The 17,600-nt window shown below is 42.3% G+C and overlaps 1 protein-coding gene across 6 annotated transcripts in view; it reads right to left on the bottom strand.

Moving 5' to 3' along the window:
• LOC115387885 (inositol 1,4,5-trisphosphate receptor type 1) overlaps positions 1 to 17,600 on the bottom strand; it is a 61,275-nt gene that overhangs the window by 33,216 nt on the left and 10,459 nt on the right. For 4 of the 6 annotated variants that reach the window (XM_030090771.1, XM_030090772.1, XM_030090770.1 and 1 more), the window contains exons 4-37: positions 17,257 to 17,366; positions 16,601 to 16,687; positions 16,317 to 16,475; positions 14,968 to 15,066; positions 14,524 to 14,607; positions 13,828 to 13,974; positions 13,623 to 13,718; positions 13,304 to 13,348; positions 10,762 to 10,916; positions 10,100 to 10,199; positions 9,642 to 9,802; positions 9,402 to 9,543; positions 9,028 to 9,186; positions 7,907 to 8,079; positions 7,330 to 7,449; positions 6,947 to 7,141; positions 6,595 to 6,846; positions 6,370 to 6,511; positions 5,848 to 6,288; positions 5,633 to 5,765; positions 5,505 to 5,559; positions 5,255 to 5,420; positions 4,929 to 5,102; positions 4,748 to 4,822; positions 4,494 to 4,631; positions 4,275 to 4,400; positions 3,977 to 4,177; positions 3,625 to 3,876; positions 3,360 to 3,485; positions 3,145 to 3,273; positions 1,437 to 1,557; positions 1,085 to 1,269; positions 840 to 988; positions 650 to 761 (exon numbers count right to left, since the gene is read on the bottom strand). In XM_030090771.1, the coding sequence (XP_029946631.1) occupies positions 650 to 761; positions 840 to 988; positions 1,085 to 1,269; positions 1,437 to 1,557; positions 3,145 to 3,273; positions 3,360 to 3,485; positions 3,625 to 3,876; positions 3,977 to 4,177; positions 4,275 to 4,400; positions 4,494 to 4,631; positions 4,748 to 4,822; positions 4,929 to 5,102; positions 5,255 to 5,420; positions 5,505 to 5,559; positions 5,633 to 5,765; positions 5,848 to 6,288; positions 6,370 to 6,511; positions 6,595 to 6,846; positions 6,947 to 7,141; positions 7,330 to 7,449; positions 7,907 to 8,079; positions 9,028 to 9,186; positions 9,402 to 9,543; positions 9,642 to 9,802; positions 10,100 to 10,199; positions 10,762 to 10,916; positions 13,304 to 13,348; positions 13,623 to 13,718; positions 13,828 to 13,974; positions 14,524 to 14,607; positions 14,968 to 15,066; positions 16,317 to 16,475; positions 16,601 to 16,687; positions 17,257 to 17,366 (5,009 nt within the window). The remainder of the gene's footprint in view (positions 1 to 649; positions 762 to 839; positions 989 to 1,084; positions 1,270 to 1,436; positions 1,558 to 3,144; positions 3,274 to 3,359; positions 3,486 to 3,624; positions 3,877 to 3,976; positions 4,178 to 4,274; positions 4,401 to 4,493; positions 4,632 to 4,747; positions 4,823 to 4,928; positions 5,103 to 5,254; positions 5,421 to 5,504; positions 5,560 to 5,632; positions 5,766 to 5,847; positions 6,289 to 6,369; positions 6,512 to 6,594; positions 6,847 to 6,946; positions 7,142 to 7,329; positions 7,450 to 7,906; positions 8,080 to 9,027; positions 9,187 to 9,401; positions 9,544 to 9,641; positions 9,803 to 10,099; positions 10,200 to 10,761; positions 10,917 to 13,303; positions 13,349 to 13,622; positions 13,719 to 13,827; positions 13,975 to 14,523; positions 14,608 to 14,967; positions 15,067 to 16,316; positions 16,476 to 16,600; positions 16,688 to 17,256; positions 17,367 to 17,600) is intronic. The other 2 variants (XM_030090774.1, XM_030090775.1) reach the window with 1 other exon arrangement.

The following is a 17,600-nucleotide window of genomic DNA, read 5'->3' as shown; positions in this document are numbered from 1 at the left end:
CTTTACTGACATTTTAACTCATGATTACTGCGATGACTGTGTGCAGTAATATACCTAAAGAACATCTGCACACATCGCTGTGAGGTGAGGATGAACATTTTCGCGCCTCCCTTGGAGCTGGATGTATGATCATGGATCAAGCTGCTTTTCATTGCTAACAGTAGTTAAATAACACTCACATTCAGTTCTTTAGGGCGACTTATTCAAATGTTGCATCATGTTATCAGTGAAAGTAAACAAAGGCCCTCAAGAAAACTCCCTCATTTTGGCATTCTCTAACAAAACAAACACTAAAACAGTTGCAAATGCCATATTAATATGACACTGTGGATTTTTATGATCTTAACTAATATTGCCTCGTAATTGGTATATGTTATATACAGAAACCTGCATTTATCTTAACAAACCCACATACATTTCAGTGTTTTAATATAGAGTATATAGTTTACAAGTTGTTGGTTGTTGATATGTATACGATTGATATGTATAGACATGTATGTATAAGCCTGTATACAGATGGATGTATACATGAATAATAAATGCTATTTAAATCAATTACAACAACTTTTGTTATTTTATGGGTTTTTTTTGATGAATTGCAGATCAACCAACCAGTGGATTTGTGTCTGAGCTTGACAGAATCACCTACCTTCTCCCCATAACCTCTGTCCTTTGTCATCATCTCACGAAGTGTCTGCAGAACTTTAATGCAGAGTCTCTCCTCATTTTCCTCCAGCAGCTGCTTCGTATGTTTGATCAGTCTGCAAAGGGAGAACAGCTTTTAAGTCTAATTTCTAATGTGCCCAATTGTGAATTTGCCAGATATTCTTCTTGCTTACTTGCATATAAAGCCTCCACTCTCACACTTCTTGCGTGACTCGGTGTTTTCCGGGAAGAGCAGCTCGGGCCGATGAAGCACGTCCACCAGGACTGAAAGCTCAGCCTGGACCAGCGGACGCAGGCGATCCTCAAGAGCCGACACTATGTCCTACAGTTCACATCAAAATTTGCCATTAAAGCAAATATTAATCACCGAATATCAAATAAATAAACAAACTAAAGCACAGACAAGCACAAACTTTACCTGCAGCCTCTCAATGATGTTCCTGTAGTCTCGCGATGCCGTCACCACAGAGTCTCTTCGAGCAGCGTTGCGAGCAGAAAGCCTCCAGCTCATGGCTGTCTTCTGAACAATGTTGTTGGATTTCACAAACAGGTTGTTTACCTGGTTGTCCAGGTCCACGGGGATCGCTATCGCTCTGCCTTTAGCTGGTGTTTGCATAATGACATAAAAAAAAAAAAAAAAAAAAAAAAAAAAAAAAGCAGTGTAAGTGGCATCGGGATCAAGTTCAACTGACAAACACGCTGAATAGATAAATAGAGGGAGGTTGAAGGAGTATTAGATTTGTGAGTGTCACGAAAGATTTTAATCTTACCAACATCAGAGAGCACTTTGATGCAGCTCTCGACGGAGCCCTTCTGGACGGGGATCAGCCAGTTGCAGTGATAGACCCTGAACACTGCCTGCAGCAGCTGCACAAAGACAGGCTGCCGGGTCTGAGGATGTCAAGCAAGGAATAAAGACAGAGAGACATTAATTCACCTTGGTACCAAAATACAACTGTGGTCCCAGGAAAAAGCACCAAAGTCCCATCTGCAACTATGTGGACCACCACCACTGTGTTTTCACTCTCACACATACACACCACACACACACACACACACACACACACACACGGTACAGTCGGTGGTTTCTAACTTCCCGGACAACCACAAATCTCAAACATGAACTCATATCTCACCGAGTGAAAATCTGTCACATGTACTTTGACAGAGCACTCGCACACAAACATGAGAAACAACAAGCTACAGAAGTTCTTCTTATCTCCAACAACAAAAAAAAATAGATTAAAAAAAATGGAAACACCCAGGTTGATTTCACCACTGAATTCAATTTCAGTACCTTAAATATTTTTCCCAACAGAGAAGCCTGCAGCAAAGAAGACAAGCAGTGAAGAAATAAAACACAGATGAAGATGAGGAGTCTGAACAGGATGGTATCCGTATGGGAGACTGACGTACATGGCCACATTTAGATTGTTTTAATTTACAAATGAACCGATAAGATTATGAAACAACTGTATTGAATCAGATGAAGGAGTCATTTAAATGCATCACAGATGGTGAAAAGTGTGTATGTGTGTCTATATGTATATATATTTTTCATTATTAAATTAATGTATGAACAAATGATAGGTTAAGAATTTAACATCAGAGCACAAAAATAAGTTGACAAAGTGCTCTACATAAATGATTATCAAACTTTCTTCTAAAAACAAAGGGAACTACAAAGGAAATGATTAATCAGGACAACAGGATGCCAGCTATCACAGTCACAACTAATTGCTCCCAACTTAGTCATGGTCGGCAGAGCTAATCAGATGTTACAAACACGTCTGCGATGAACACACTCAAACGGGAAGAGGAGGGCATTCCTTCTGTGGAAAAGGACTCCCAGTGATGTCAAACAGTGAATTCAAATTCTCAGAAACTCTGAGGATTTTACCATCTAAGGAAGCGGCTCCCACGAACAGCACTTCACACACGACTGCAATCTGAAGAGTTTCAAAGGGCAACTAACAGATGCTTTACTGTAATTGTACTCACATTTGCTCTGATAGCCATCTAAAACACCGGAAGAATTGTACAGTGGACGTTAGCTCGTATTTACATGTCATGGTGAAGATGATGCAGCATACATAAAAGAAGTTAGGGTGCCATGTGATTTGCTCAGAGACAAATCATATGGCATTTTTACTTTCAGTACACTTGTAAACACACTTTTCAAAAGAAACTCTGCAGGAAGAATCTTCCAAACATCTTTGAAATTGAATTCTTTGTGGTTAAACTCCGGATAAAGCCGATCACATCCAGAACCCGTGGTCATTTTTAGCTCTTGATGATGACACTGGCTTCCTGTTTGGAGCAGGTGTCTCGACGCAGAGTAAATCTGCAGTCTACCAGATGTCTTCCTGATTGAACACTTGATGGATCTTTGGCATTTTTACAACCTCCTGTCCAAACGTTTGGGCAGCAGATTTAAGGCAGCTGTAGATCCTGCAGCAGGCGACGCCACATGGTTACCTGCAGGCTGGTGCTCTGGTCAGAAAAAGGAGAGCTGAAGAAGGTGGTCACGATGCTCATGACGGTCTCTGTCACGTAGCGCTCCAGAATCGTATCCGCGTGCTTACGGTCACTTGTGTTGTTGCACACCTGAAGACCAAAGAAAATTTATCCCAATTTTCATTTTAAATGTCTTCATTTCCAGAGTATACCAAATCCATGAGGCATTTTCTTACCCTGCAAATATCAACAAGGAAGTTCTCAAAGAGTTTCCACATGTGGTTGGAAGTGTAGATCTCCTTCATTTCAACCTCAGTGTCCACGTAGCAGTGGTTGAGAAAGTTGATATAAGCGATCTTCACCTTGAGCATTGATGTCAATGTGAAATCATGTTACCAGTCAATCACAACAACATACTATCCACCAAATATGTATTTCGAGGTTTATATTTATTGTTGGTTGATCAAGACAGGAGGCTGAAAAAGGCGATGCTTCTCTCACCTCTGGGATGCAGTCTTCATGGGTCACCACCCGCACGATGTCGTCCAGCGGCAACAAGGAGTTGCACTTGATCTCGGTGTAGACGTTCTTCCCCTCCGTGCAGACGGCCAGCAGCTCCACGAGGTGAATGTGGTACATCAGCGGGCTGTTCTCATCCATGCGGTCTCTCTCTGATCGCATCATCTGAACCAGAGTCTGGAAGGAGGCGCGGTCATTGTAAAAGACCAGAACGTCTTCACCGGCATTCACCAGCTGCAGGAGAAAGCAGACGCATCCTTAGATGATGAGACGAGGAGAGCGACGCAACACTGAAACATGCTTTAAAATAAAGTTTAAAAAAACCAGACAGGACCTCAGCCATGACAATGTCTTGACATTTTTTGATGAACTTGTTCTCTGCTTTGACAATGGTCTGCAGGAACTTGAGGTACTGGACGTTGCGGCCGTGCGTCTCGATGCAGTGGACGAAGTGCTGAACCACGCGCTCATTGATCTCACTGCACAGCTGGAAGTTATTCATGAAGATATGCTGCATCGTGACGGCTTCTAAGATCTGGAGGAGAGGAGAGAGAAAGCAGAGGCACAGAAGAAAATTGATGTTTAAGGTCAAAATTCCAGTCAAACTCTGGGCTTTGTGCAGAGCGGCTCACCCCTGGGTTAAGAAAGAGATTGATGTGTTTGTGCAGCAGGGCTTGGTTCTGTTGGTTTCCAGCGCAGAAATTCTGCAGAAACTGATGTGCAAGCTTCATGATGTCCTGCATGCGCAAATCTTCCCCCTGAGAACATGATGAGATGTACGTCAGTCCCTTTGAATACAGAAAAAAAACAGCATGGCAGTGAGGAAAATTTTAATTCGGAGTGATTGATACCTTTTCATAGGGGATCTGAAGGAGCTCCAGCACCACAGCATGAGCCCCCATGTTCCTCAACAGTCTCTGCTGCTGCTTCTTGCTCTTTCTACCTGACAGACCTTCTTGGACACACAACCTGCTGAGACGCAGCAGGATCTGCAAGAAATAGACATCAGGTCAAGGAAAAAAAAAAAAATTAGCAAAAGCTGTTTTTTTAGGGATATGAGAAAACTACAATTACAGGCAGATATGGATCATTAGACAGTTTGTACCTCCTTCACCACCCTGTAGTTGTAACTGCTTGTGCTCTCTGGTTTCTTTGGTTTGTCCGTGCCCCCCGACACCCCCTGCAGAAGAAAAAAAACTGTCACCTCACTGTGGTGGAGATACTTAGAGCAGGCTGTGCTTTCAGGGTTTCAGACTTTGCTTTCACTGAGATTTAACACACTCCACCTTTTTATGATCCGACTCAGAGGAGAGCCCCTCTGCCACGTCCATGCCCTCATCCGGCCCCTGCCTCTTGTACACCCACAGCTCAGACTTCTCCACAATAGAGCGTAGCTGGTCCAAGTCTGACTTTATTTGTTTGTAATTTTCCACGTCTTGGCTGGTGACCAGCAACTGGACCTGTTGAAACAGAAAGTGGAAGCAATACAGCGTGAGCAGCAGCCAAATAGGAAACATGTCCACAATGATGCCGATTATAACAAAGACAAGAGAAGAGGTGTCATAGGAGGATTAATTGTGATCGTAGGTGTGAATAGTGACTGTTAAAGTACCTGCTTGAATGCCTGCAGAACCTCCTGTCTTTGGCTGAAGTGCCTGAAGAGCAGATGCAGGGCTCTGGACACCAGAGGAGGATAATCATGCATGGTTAAGTGGAGCAGCACCCTCAGGAAAGTTCGGCCACCATGATCATCCAGGTCCAGTGGGGTGTTCTCTTCACTAAATACACACAGAGAGCACAAATATGAACACATCCCATTTTATTTACTATACAACTGTCTCCTATATTTAACTGGTGATTACCTTCCACCAAAAATCCCCTCAGCCTGCTCTTCGATGTGCTCAAAATCCAAAGCCCCTGCCAATGTAAAAAAGGTTATTTTTTAACAGAATGAAGATTTGTCTTCATTGAGTTAATATATGAATCTGACCTGGCATATTATTTGGTCCCTCGACTGCTCCAGTTACAGATAATTCACTCTGGGAATTACTTTCATCAAACTCTCTCTTAAAGATAGAGAGCAGGCAGGAGATCCTGTAGTCCAGCCGAACGTTGAGGATGAACTAGAACACGACATACGACAGATCAGTACAGCTGCGTGTGACAGGTTTGCTCAGTGGCTGAACTTTACCGCCAATTCATCACCTGCAGGATCTCAATAATCTTCAGCTTCGTGTCCATGACCAGGATGTCCTGTTTCTCGGGTTCGGTCTGGGTCTTGACTGTATCTCCGTCTGAGGCGTTGTTCAGAGTCGTGGGAAGGAAACCTCCTCCTCTGAGGACGACCTGCGACATCAGCTCTCCTACTCCATGAATGGACCTCATCACATTGCTGCCTGGAAGCACACACACACAAACACACACACACACACAGCTGATCAGTTTCACGCCTGTCGCGTCCGTCTCCTCCATTGACCACCCGGGGCTCGTACCTTTACTCTCATCTCCTTTTTCCAGCTTGTTGAAGGGAAAAATTGTGCTCACATGGACACAGTCAAGAATAGCCAGCAGGATCTTGGTCAGTCTCAACAGGTCGCTGAAGTTGTAGAAGCCGAAATAAATGAGATTCCTTGCAAGATTCACCACCTGAAGAGAGAAAAGAAGCCATTCAGTGCTGCAAGTGGAACTACTGGGTGTGAACGCACACCAAGAATATAGCAGATTTACCTCAAAGGTGAGTTTGTTTTTCTCTTTGTCTGCAAAAGGGAAGCTCTGACAGACCACATCCCTGAGGTAGTTCTCAACAAACTCCATAGTCTGCGAGAATCGCTCCTTAATTTCATCTTTGGATGTTCCGTCATTGTCGTAGCTACGAGAGGAGACGAAAAACACAAATGAGAGCACAAACCCAAAAAAACTGCAAGTACATTCATGTTTAATTTGCTCTCTTACTCATCAATGGCAATCTCTGAGGGGATTTCAGACCACAGCCGTGCGTATTTGACAGGCGTGACCTGCTCCTGAGGGTCGCGGTCCACATGCATGTGCAGCATCATGCGGCAGAAGGACGCCCGCAGGTCGTAGGGCAGGTCCTCGTCTGACATGCATCTCAAGATCAGATCAACGTCCAGCTGGCCGGAGATTTTGTTGATCGCCAGATATTGACGGTCCAAACACATTCTGGCAAACAGGTTGAGCTGGTATCTGAAGCGTAAACACAGACAAAGAGCAAAAACAGCCTCAAATCACCTTGAACTGGTGTGTGTCTTGACAATATCGTAATATAATACGTCACAGTGCCTACCTGTAGTAACTGATCACCTCCTGATCCTCCTTCTGGCCCTCTTTGGCGTCCTGTGCCAGCTCCCTGATGCTCTTGCTGCGGACCTCTTTAGTGCTGTCATTCCAGAACAACCAGACCTCCTCCTCATCCTCCTCAGACTCCACTGAGTTTTCTCCAAGCGGTGCTCCTTCAATCTCAAACCTCGACAGCACCAGTCTACAAAAACAACGGAGAATCAAAGAAAAATAAGGGGGAAAATGTTAAAGCATCCTTGTTATCATTGTGGCTTTCACCCTCAGATGACACTGAAATCAGGGAACAACTCAAATGCACAAAACCTAAATGACAGTATGTGCAGTGATTTTTGACAGAATGCTAAAGGAGAGGAGGAGGAAGTGGCTCACTTGGTTTCTATCAGGATGTCTCCGTTTGCTGGATCCAGCACTGCGTTGCAGATGAGCTCCTGCGTCACAGGGATGGACTTATTCATTGACACACATAAGTCGGACAGGTAGTCCAGGAACCTTGGCAGACACACACAAACACATACATAATGCGCTTAACTGAATAACACAGTGAGACAATAAACCTAACAATGCAGACAGTAAACCTTTATGAAATAGTGCAATAAAAATATCTAAAACAAAGTGCTTCACAGATAAAAAAAAAAAAAAGCAAATAAACTATGTTTAAATAAAACAACAGAAAACATAAAGACAAAGACTTTGGGCAAAAATAAAATATGCATGGTGAGATGATCTGTTTGCTAGTAAGACCTGGGGGCAGTACTGTTTTCAAAACTTGGCTCTCTTCAGTATGAGCCCAATGTGTCTGCAGACCAAACACCATGAAAGACTCAAGCGACCACCAGACTGTTTTGCATTATGTGACCCACACGTGGCGGCATCGAGGAAAAATCCAAAGTGTAAAATGCCAGGGGGAGGGGGGGGGGGGACAAATAAATAAAAAATGTAAGCAAACCTGGGCTCACGGTTCTTGCGCACCAGGCTGACAAACGTGTCGATCTCTGCAGCAGTGATGTGTTTCTCCAGCAGCTTGCGGTTGTTATGGAGCAGAGCCGTGATTGTGTCCTCTGCCAAGACATCATAGCCAATCTGTTTCTGCATGAAGCGAAACTGTTTGGCTATATACTCCTGCAAAACAGACACGCACGCTGAAGATAATAAAAGCAACACAAGGTGGAACAAACACCGAGTGAACGATGTGATTCACAATCATTTGTGTAGCGGCTTACGCAAATAACCTTCTTAAGGTGATATTGATTTACTTATTGAAGAATACAGGTTTCTTTTTTTTTATCTCCTTGAAGAAAAACACATTTCTAAAAACCTCAGTATTATCTCATTCAACAGAATTCAAACAACTGCACTTCTTAAAAAACAAAAAAACGTTATTTTTTTTACATGGCCTCATAATCAGGGGGCAATAGCTGCTGGGTTAATATGATCGATGTGATCTTGTCTCACATCTCCACTTCTGCTAAGTTGTTTTTACAGCAGGGAAGAATGAAAATCGTCATAGCAATTGAAGCTACTTCAGCAGATCAAACATCAGAAAGATCCCTTTCAAAATATTAGCGCAGCAGGAACTCCGCTCATGGAAATCATCCCTTCGGCTCCAAACTCACACAACACACACGCTTTGTCTTATGCTCGCAGAAATTTCTGGCTGTGATGCTGGACATCCTGGATTTTTACAGTAGCACTGGTAAAGGCTGTTGGACTGTAAAATAAACAACAGGTTGCCTGCAAGACGCGTTCATTTTGATAATAAGAAACAACCTTATGTAAAGCCCTAAACCATTGGTCCTGTTGTACCAGGGTGTGTTTGTGATTCGTCTTCTGTAGAGTTTCATTACATCCAGCTTTATAGAATGTGCTTAAATAAAGTAAATATCAGTTTTACACTCGAATTATTCCCTGACATCAAAAATTCAGTACAATTCTGCAAATAATACACAAATGTGCAGGTTTTTAGTTGTTCTACAGGATGTCTTTAGTTTCTGGACTTCAGATTGCACTATTAGAAAACGCAGCTGCAGGTATCTGTGCCTGAAGATTCTGAGGCCTGACAGGTTGTACCTGGTTCTTGCGGTAGTCCTGCTGAGAGTGGCGCAAAACCCTGTAACACAGGCGGCAGATGTGCCTGAAGGGGGCGTGGCGCTGGTCGGCCAGCTCCTCCAGCCGCAGCATGGGCCCGTCCCCGCTGTCGGTGAAGGGCGCCTGAAGCAGCTTGAAGATCTGAGTACAGGGAGGGCGGTGCGACAAACACAGCGAAACATGGATCAAAGCCAAGGGACAGGATGACACTGATAGCACGCCTGACATGTGCGACACTTTGACAGACGGTTACAAAGATCCGAGGAGGCGGTTAAGATCATTTCAGAGAGGTGCAAAAAGTTTCCAGACATCCGGAGTGTGATCACAACGTTCCATCAACTGAATTAAAACATTACCTGTTTGAGGATATTCTGTTCTCTCATGAGCTTCTGTCGCTCTCTGTTAGGTTTGTTAACCATTATTTCCAGAACATCCTGTCCGTTGTTGGGAATGTCAACCACAAAGAACACCAGATCCTCCAGAAGTTTGGTCACCGCCCTGACGGTAAACGCCAAAGTAAGAGAAAAAGCCTCAGCAAGGCTCTCTCTAATCCAGTGATGAACTGATGCACTTTTGGTCCACGAGGTGTTTCATACCTCCTCTCGTTCTGAGTGATGGTGCCTTTTTCCAGCTTTCCTGCTATGGAGGCCAGCACTTTACTGGCATCGTTGGCAAAGTCCAGGTCTCTCACTTCAGCCGGGGAAACCGGCACGATGGCAAAAGCTTCTTTGTCTTCTTTGAGAGCAGAGGTGCCAATCTGGGATGGGAGAAATACAATCGCGCCATCGTTAACAACTAAAGGAGATCTTATTTTTACCACAGCACTGAAAAAAAAAAAAAAAAAAAAGAACTCGATCTATGCATTTATTGTGAAAAACAAGGATTGCAATGGGTAAACTGAAACAAAGCACCTGCTTCACAAATGAAAATCATGCATCACACAAAGATTTCAAACACCTCAATAAACCTCATGAATACAAACAAAGTTTCGGCTCATCATCAGGTGTAAATTTGCTCTGGACATGCAGCCAAACGAAAAGAAGCAGCTTCTCACACGCAGCATGACAGGCTTCTCCTCCTCCTTGTCAATGGGCTGGTTGGTGCTGTGAACCCATGTGTTGGTGCACAAGTGCCTGAGGCGCACGTACGAGTTCCTGCAAAACACATTTTATTATTTGTTTATTAACATATAAACACTCCATATGTTCTCAGCTATAAAAGCATTCATTGATTTCATGGATAGGAATATAATCAAATATTTTTGAGAAATTGATAAAACATGAATGTAATTTATACAATAAAAAATAAATTCAAAAAGCTTTCATATCAACCTGCATGATGCTCCTGCCCACATACACACATGTAGATCATACCAAAAACAACTATGCTCTGATTCCCATGAATTATTAGTGGAAAGAGCCTGATTTGTACAGCGGAAGTGTATCTCTCCGCAGGCAGTGTCCTGCTGTTTATGGTGAGTAACAGGTAATGACAGAACCTCTTACACTGAAAACAATCATCACACACTTTTTATGCTTGTTTTGCAAACACTAGAGGATGATTTAATACACTCTGGAAGTTCCCCCGTGTATAATATGTCCGCGGTTTGGTCTTTCAAGGGAAAGATCAGGGGCGAAGCAATAACTTTCTTAATATCAACGCATTAATAAGGCGAGTCTGAAACTCTGTCCAGGTTTAAAGGTGGAGCTTTCGTACCTGGGCACCTGTGAGTCTCCCCCTCTTAACGTGGTCGGATCGAGCTCAAATATGGAGGAGATGTCATTTCCATCGGGCACTGAGACAAGTGTGTACATCACCTTGTCCTGCACATTTCTCAGCCGGGCTCGCAAAGCCTCTTGCTCTCCGTCCAGCTGAAGGAAAGAAAGACGAGTGCAAAAACGACTGAATGTTAATAAAAATGCTTCAGCTTCATGCAGAGGAGATGCCAAAGAAAGAGTTACAGCACAGCTGTGGAAATGTTTCTAGGAACTGAGTCAGGCTGCTGGTAATCAGATGAGTGGATGAAGCAATCTCTTTTCACAGACCCCATGCCTCCAAACTGAATAAACGCTCCTTTGTTTTGCAAAAGACATTTTCACAGTAAACTGCTGCTGTCTTGAGTCGATAAGTCCATTATGGTTGGCAGAACAGACGCAAGAAATTTAGAGTGATTTCTTGATTAGATGCTACTTGTGTCCTGCTTTCATTCAGCGTCTCCTACTTTGACACAAAAATATCTTAAAATTATTGGCCGTTTCTTTTGCTACTTCTTGCCATGATAATTACTTTCCTCTACTTTTCCATGTTATTTGCAGTATTAGAGGACTGGGCACAGGTGCAGGGTGGCTTTGAGCAGGATGTGTTGTCAAGGCCAGACCATGTGAGCAGCCTCAAGTTCAGCCAATGACCTGTGACACGTTTTTAAAGCTTTGAGGACAAATGTATTCACAGTAGAAGGCTGCCATCTGCAGGCCACAAGAAAAAATACAGAGAGGCCGCAACTATTTCACTGTATGGATGTTAACAGTTAGAAAATAACATTTGAACACTTAATATTTGATCTCTTCACCTACAAAACCTTAATGACATTGTACAAGGGGTCTTCACTATGAAACGACTTCCAAAATAAACATAACAAAGGTCAGAAACCATCATAATCTGCTTCTTAAACAGTATTTAACGTTGGATTTACTGTATAAAGGTGACGGCAGGACACCCTGAACCAGACACCAAAACATTCACATGACGACAACATAGAGAGACAGACAACCACAAACACTCACATTCACGCCAACACACCGCTTAGCACAACCGACTGACTTCAAATGCATGTTTTTAGACTTTTGGAGGAAACCTGAGTACCCAGTGAAAACCCAAGCATGCACAAGGGGAACGCGTAAACACGGCCCGGGTTTGAACCAACAACATTCCCTCTGTCATGCACCGAATCACATGGCATTTTGGAGAAGCGAAGACAAGATTTGCCAAATATCACAGAGTGCCGTTATGCTGCAGCCCAAAGCTTTCAACCAAACTGAAAGACAGAGACATTAAATCCCAGGGACATCAAGTAGTCTCAGAAGGGATTGAAAAATCATGACAATAAAATTCACAAAACATGATATCATTAATTCACAATTAAAAATTTTGTTTGAAAATGCCAGACACAGATGGGAAACCTAAGTCGTATGATATGAGATTAAACTACTGGACACAAACAGGTATCAGAGCACAGTGGTTATAAAGAGCAGTTCAGCAGGTTTCAACACCTAAAGGAAAAATACGATCAGGTTTAATTAAATTAATTGCTGGTCGGCTATTAGAATGCAAAGAAATCAAAATTACTTCCTCGTGTTGAACTGTGGAACAACAGTAAAATTCTAGAAGCTCAAAGATAGGGAGAGTTCTGTGGGAAGACTTTAAATCGCTTTGTTGATCACTCCATAAATTAAAAATAAAACACCTATCCACACTACAACCCTTGTGGAAAACATGTGGATAGGCAGCAGTAAGTCACAGATATTTTTAGGAGATGTTCAAACATCAAGTTTTTCTGAGACTCGACTCGTTGTGCTCTGAAATGGAGCTTGGATATGAAACACCCAAGACATTGACAGTGCGACACATGAAATGGACAAACTCACTTATATTATTAGACTACAAGAAGCCCATTATGAACAAAAATGGACCATTCATAAGAGACAGCAGCAATATGGACATCGCAAATGAATAACCAAAGAAGACTGGAGCTGCTGGAAGACTTCTGTAAGAGATGATGCAACGCTGTTTTTGAAATAACAAGGGACATATTTTTAAATATCTTTACTTTTTGTCTGTCTGCAAATGAAAAGAAAATGAAGAAAGTAAATGAATGCAGTTTTTGTTTAAAGGATATGTTTTCACACAGATTTCCTCCTCAGCCATACAGCATCACGGTGTAGTGTGGAACACAGACTCACCATGAAAATATAATTTCATTAAAACCACAAATCAATCAAATATTGCTTTGGCATTCCTGCCAGATGATCTTTAAAGATATAATGTGGCGACAAACTCACCATGACTGCTTATAATCACAGTTATCCACACACTTTCTGATAAACAGTTTGATTTCACCAACACACTCTAAGCTGATCTGAAAGATACTATTATCATTATTTCTACTGCATTGACATCATTTCAGCAAGGTAGGCTCAATAACCACCACACAAATATGAAGTGATGCTCCTCCTAAATGTTCCAGACGAGGCTTACTTACAGAAGAGCGGGACTCGAGACACTCCTCTTCATACTCTGGGTTCACCTACGGAAATACAAGCGCGTCTCAACAACTAATAGTCCAACCAAAAGCCACAAAGGTTTGGAATCCTGTCATATTCGATGATGGTTTAATACTATCGAGGCTTCTGCTTTCTCACTTTTTATTGAAGCTGCTGATCTAAACAAAAAGTGAATCTTTCCATTGTTTGAGTAAACCATGTTTTTTTCATCACAGCCAATAAAATTACAGTTAATTCTATGAATGTACAATATCCTGATAAACCAGTGTCCATGATGCTCGCTGCCGCTGGACTCACCTCTGCAGCCAGGTAGTGTCCGGTGGCCAGATGTTTGAACCTAAACAGGCTGTTCCAGTAGCCCGCCCCCCCTCGACATGGATCATGCTGCACAACCTGAACAGGATTCAGAATGTTCACTCCACAGCTGCAACAGGAGCACAGCTCACACTTTGCAAGAACCATGACAGCACAATCAGCAAAAACCGCCTCTAAAAATACATACCTCGATCTCCCAGAGAGCTTTGCTGCTGGTTGCCGAGGTAGCTGACTGCCGTCCAGTAGTGCGGAGGAAAACGTACTGCTTTTTTCTGTGATCATCACACGTGAGGAATTTCTCCTGCTCTGCGTGGAACAACCGAACCACATCACCCTGAGGAGACGCAGAGATCAGTCATTACTCTCTGGAAGAGCATCACCCTGAAAACACTAACTGGAAAAAAAAAAAAAAAAAAGTTATGAACCGTCGTCTGTTACGATTGTGTACTCACACTGGCTGTTGGAAACAACCGTAGAATCCTTTATTATGATCATAAGGCGCATTTAAAACATTTTAGCACAGGCAAAACCGTTCATGTTCTTTATTTTCAGTGTTCAGTCTCATTTGTGGGCATGTACAGTGGACTGGAAACACTAAGGTGGAGGAAAACAAAGTAACCAGCCCACTCAAATCTGATAAGGACCCTTACGCAACACATACCAGTTACAATATCTCACATTTTATTACAGTTTCTTCCCCTATATATTATGGAAGCCTGTGCACTCTGAGCTGAACCAACTGTCCCTGTGTTACAAGAATATTTTTAGATTCACATTTCACATATTTTGGATAATAATCTTATGTCTTTGTTGCATAAATACCAGGACAGCCGTTAAAAATGAAAAGCAGATCTGTTTGGTTGATAGCTGCTGGGAAACAAACCCCTTTTAGGATGATCTCCTGATTGTCGCTCCATTTCATAAACAGGACAATCTTCCAGCTGGTGTTACAGTTGACCGAATTCACCTGAAACACACAGACAGACATGACTGGAAGTCCAACTTCTGACAGCACTGTGGTATAAGCATAGCTAAAGGAAAAGTGCAATCGGTCTGCATGTATCACATAATACTTTTCTTGAAGATAAATGACTTTAAAAGTCAGTTTCAGGATAAAAGACACTTCTATAGTTAGATAGATATCACACAAATTTCACTAAATTCAAAACAAAGTCAAATGTGAAGACTTAACTGTTAGGACTGTATTACTGTAACTATTATTGTTATGAGAAAGAAACATTAGAGCTCTCTAAATGCCTTCAATACTCTGCATGTCTCTGCTGAGGATAGACATGTTTTAAAACTTGCAGCTATTAATTCATCAAACCTCGTTGCATCCTGGATTATCCACAAGCTGGTGTGTGCTGGCATGGAGAGGCTGACCAGCGTTCACTGGGTTCAAGACCACTTTATCCCCAATCACTACCTGCAATCACATTCAAAAGACAAACAGCATAATGAACGTACAGACACAAGGGTTAAGCAGCTGGTCATTTCAGATTAACAGTGTCAGGTGCTTTGATTGTACGTTGCCATCTTGAACCCCCCCAAAAAACCCCAAAACAAAACAAACAACAAACGAGATTCAGTGTCTTGCTCAGGGTCAGAGATAGAGGGATCGAACACACAACCTTCCGATTGAGAGACCACCGATCAAGCTAATAGCTAGCTCGTGGGATGTATTATCAATACATCCATAATGAATCCATAAAATATTAAGAGATGAAACATTTTCAATCACGACCATCTACACACACAGACACGGTCAAAATGGCCGAAGCCTAAAAGCATCATAGGCTTTGCAGAAAACACTTTAAAGGAAGCTCAATCTCTTAAAAAGGAAGGGGAAAAAAGACACAAGCATGTAAAAATCAGAGAGCATAAGTATCCAATTGCACATCATTATCACAGTCTTTTCTCAGCAGGCTGGGAGTTACTCCAATTAGCTTTTTGTCCAAGACCTGCTGCTTAGGCTCCTCGCCATCCCTACTTTGAGGAGAGCTTACTGCTGAAGCCCGGTCTCTACTTCGGTGCAGTTTGTTCTTGGGCAGCAGCCCACGACTTCCTGACGAAGAGCTGGCGCCAACGAGAGCTTTAAGATCAGTTAAACTGGATATTGGCCCGAGGCCATCCACGGATGAGAGGTGATTGGAGAGATGCTTCGCACACAGACTTACACAGCTTAAAAACACAGATCTGTGCCCTCAAGGTCTGCTTCAGGACTGCAAACAATTATTACTGATCGACCAGCCAATTCATACTTTCAATCAATAGGTCATTTCTTTAGCCGATAATTCCAAAAATAAAAAATAAAAAAGACAACATCCATATTGTCAAAAAATGTTTGATGTTAGTAAACCGTTTAAAACCCAAAGATTACTGAATTATGATCAAAAAAGAGCAGAAAATATTCACATTTGAAATCCTGCATCAAACACTGTTCTGCATTTTTGCTTAAAATGTTGTGAAAATGATCAAAATTGTTTAGTGATCACTATTTTATTAGTTGAGAAAATTATTAAGTCATTAAAATGCATTCAAAAATTACTTAAAAAAAATCACAGCACTACAAAAATCCCAAAATTTTAAAAACAATCCCGACAAGTTCCAATGTCTGCTTTGACTGATCTTTAAGTTCCACTATTCGCCACATCCAGAGATACACTGAAGACTCACACTGTCGCCAATGGAGCGGAGCTTGTAGAAGGGCTGTATGTAAAACCAGGAGCCCTCGTTCCCAGCCGTGTCCAGCATCACCCTCATGGCGTTCTTCTCCAACAGCGCCGGCAGCCGTTTGTTCACCGTCAGGTATTTGTTGCTCTTTAGGTGAAGGAGCTGAGCAGAAACAATCAACAAATAAAATGAGGCGAAATGATTGCGCGCGCTTATACAGAGAACCTGTGATTTCACAATTTGGTGTTGACTTTCTAAATACCAAGGAACTTATCTGAGGAACCAACCTGAATGACATTCCCGTACTGAATTACTGTTCCAAGCAGCTTTTTGTTCTCAGAGTCATTTTGCTTCTTCTCCAGGTCTGCTGCATGCTGGAACGCAAAAGGGTTACAGATAATAAACAACCAAACAAAATAAAATAATAATTAGAGCCACAACATGAACACACCTCAGGCAGACTAGTTAGTGTTAAAACAAAACAAACAAAAACTAATAAGACTGTAATAACCAAGTTATTAGCCAACACTGTCCACTTCAGCAGAGGGGCTGAACTAAAGTCAAGACTCTCATTGCCATGGAAACGCGAGCCCAGTGCTCTTTACCACTGCAGTCAAATAATGAACGACTTTTAATGGTTTTGCAGAAGGAAAGAAAGGAGTGCGTTGAGAAAAGCTTCAGAAATGTCTAAAGAAGGTCTTAAGGGGATTCTCCCTCAGCAAATAGTTGTAATATTCACAAAAAAAAAACCTTTCCTAAGACATGGTGTAACAACCCTCCAGTCTTCAACTCATGTAAAAAAAAAAATACACGTCATCAACAACTTCTGAAAATGTTTAACTTGGGACGCTCCGCTGCCTCCGGAGCCATGAAGACAGGACTGTGTGTGCTGCGTCGGTCTGTGGCGACGGCCGGGAGGGCAGCACGTTGTCACTTCACTCACATGGAGCTTGTTGAGCAGCACCGTGTCCGTGTTCCCTCCAGGCTTTGCTGCTTTCCAGAACTGCTTCTGAGCCGAGTAACGGTTCATGGGACACAGCCTGAACAGGCAGTCTGCACAAAGACAACACAAACAAAACAATGTGGATATTATATATTAGTGTATGCAAAAAAAAAAAAAAAAAAAAAAAAAAAAGAATGAACCTAAACCAAACAAATTCAACTTATTTTAGATTTATTTTTTCTTCTAAGTGAAACATACAAAGAGCATACGCTCACTGGGTTTTCATCCGCTCTGTAAATGCATGTATGCATGTTGTCTGTTTGCACTTCAAACACATATGAATA

The sequence above is a fragment of the Salarias fasciatus genome, chromosome 5, assembly GCF_902148845.1.
Source record: "Salarias fasciatus chromosome 5, fSalaFa1.1, whole genome shotgun sequence".
NCBI classification, from domain to species: domain Eukaryota; kingdom Metazoa; phylum Chordata; class Actinopteri; order Blenniiformes; family Blenniidae; genus Salarias; species Salarias fasciatus.
The sequence above is the reverse complement of the archived record's forward strand: the minus strand, read 5'-3'. Positions and strand labels throughout refer to the sequence as shown.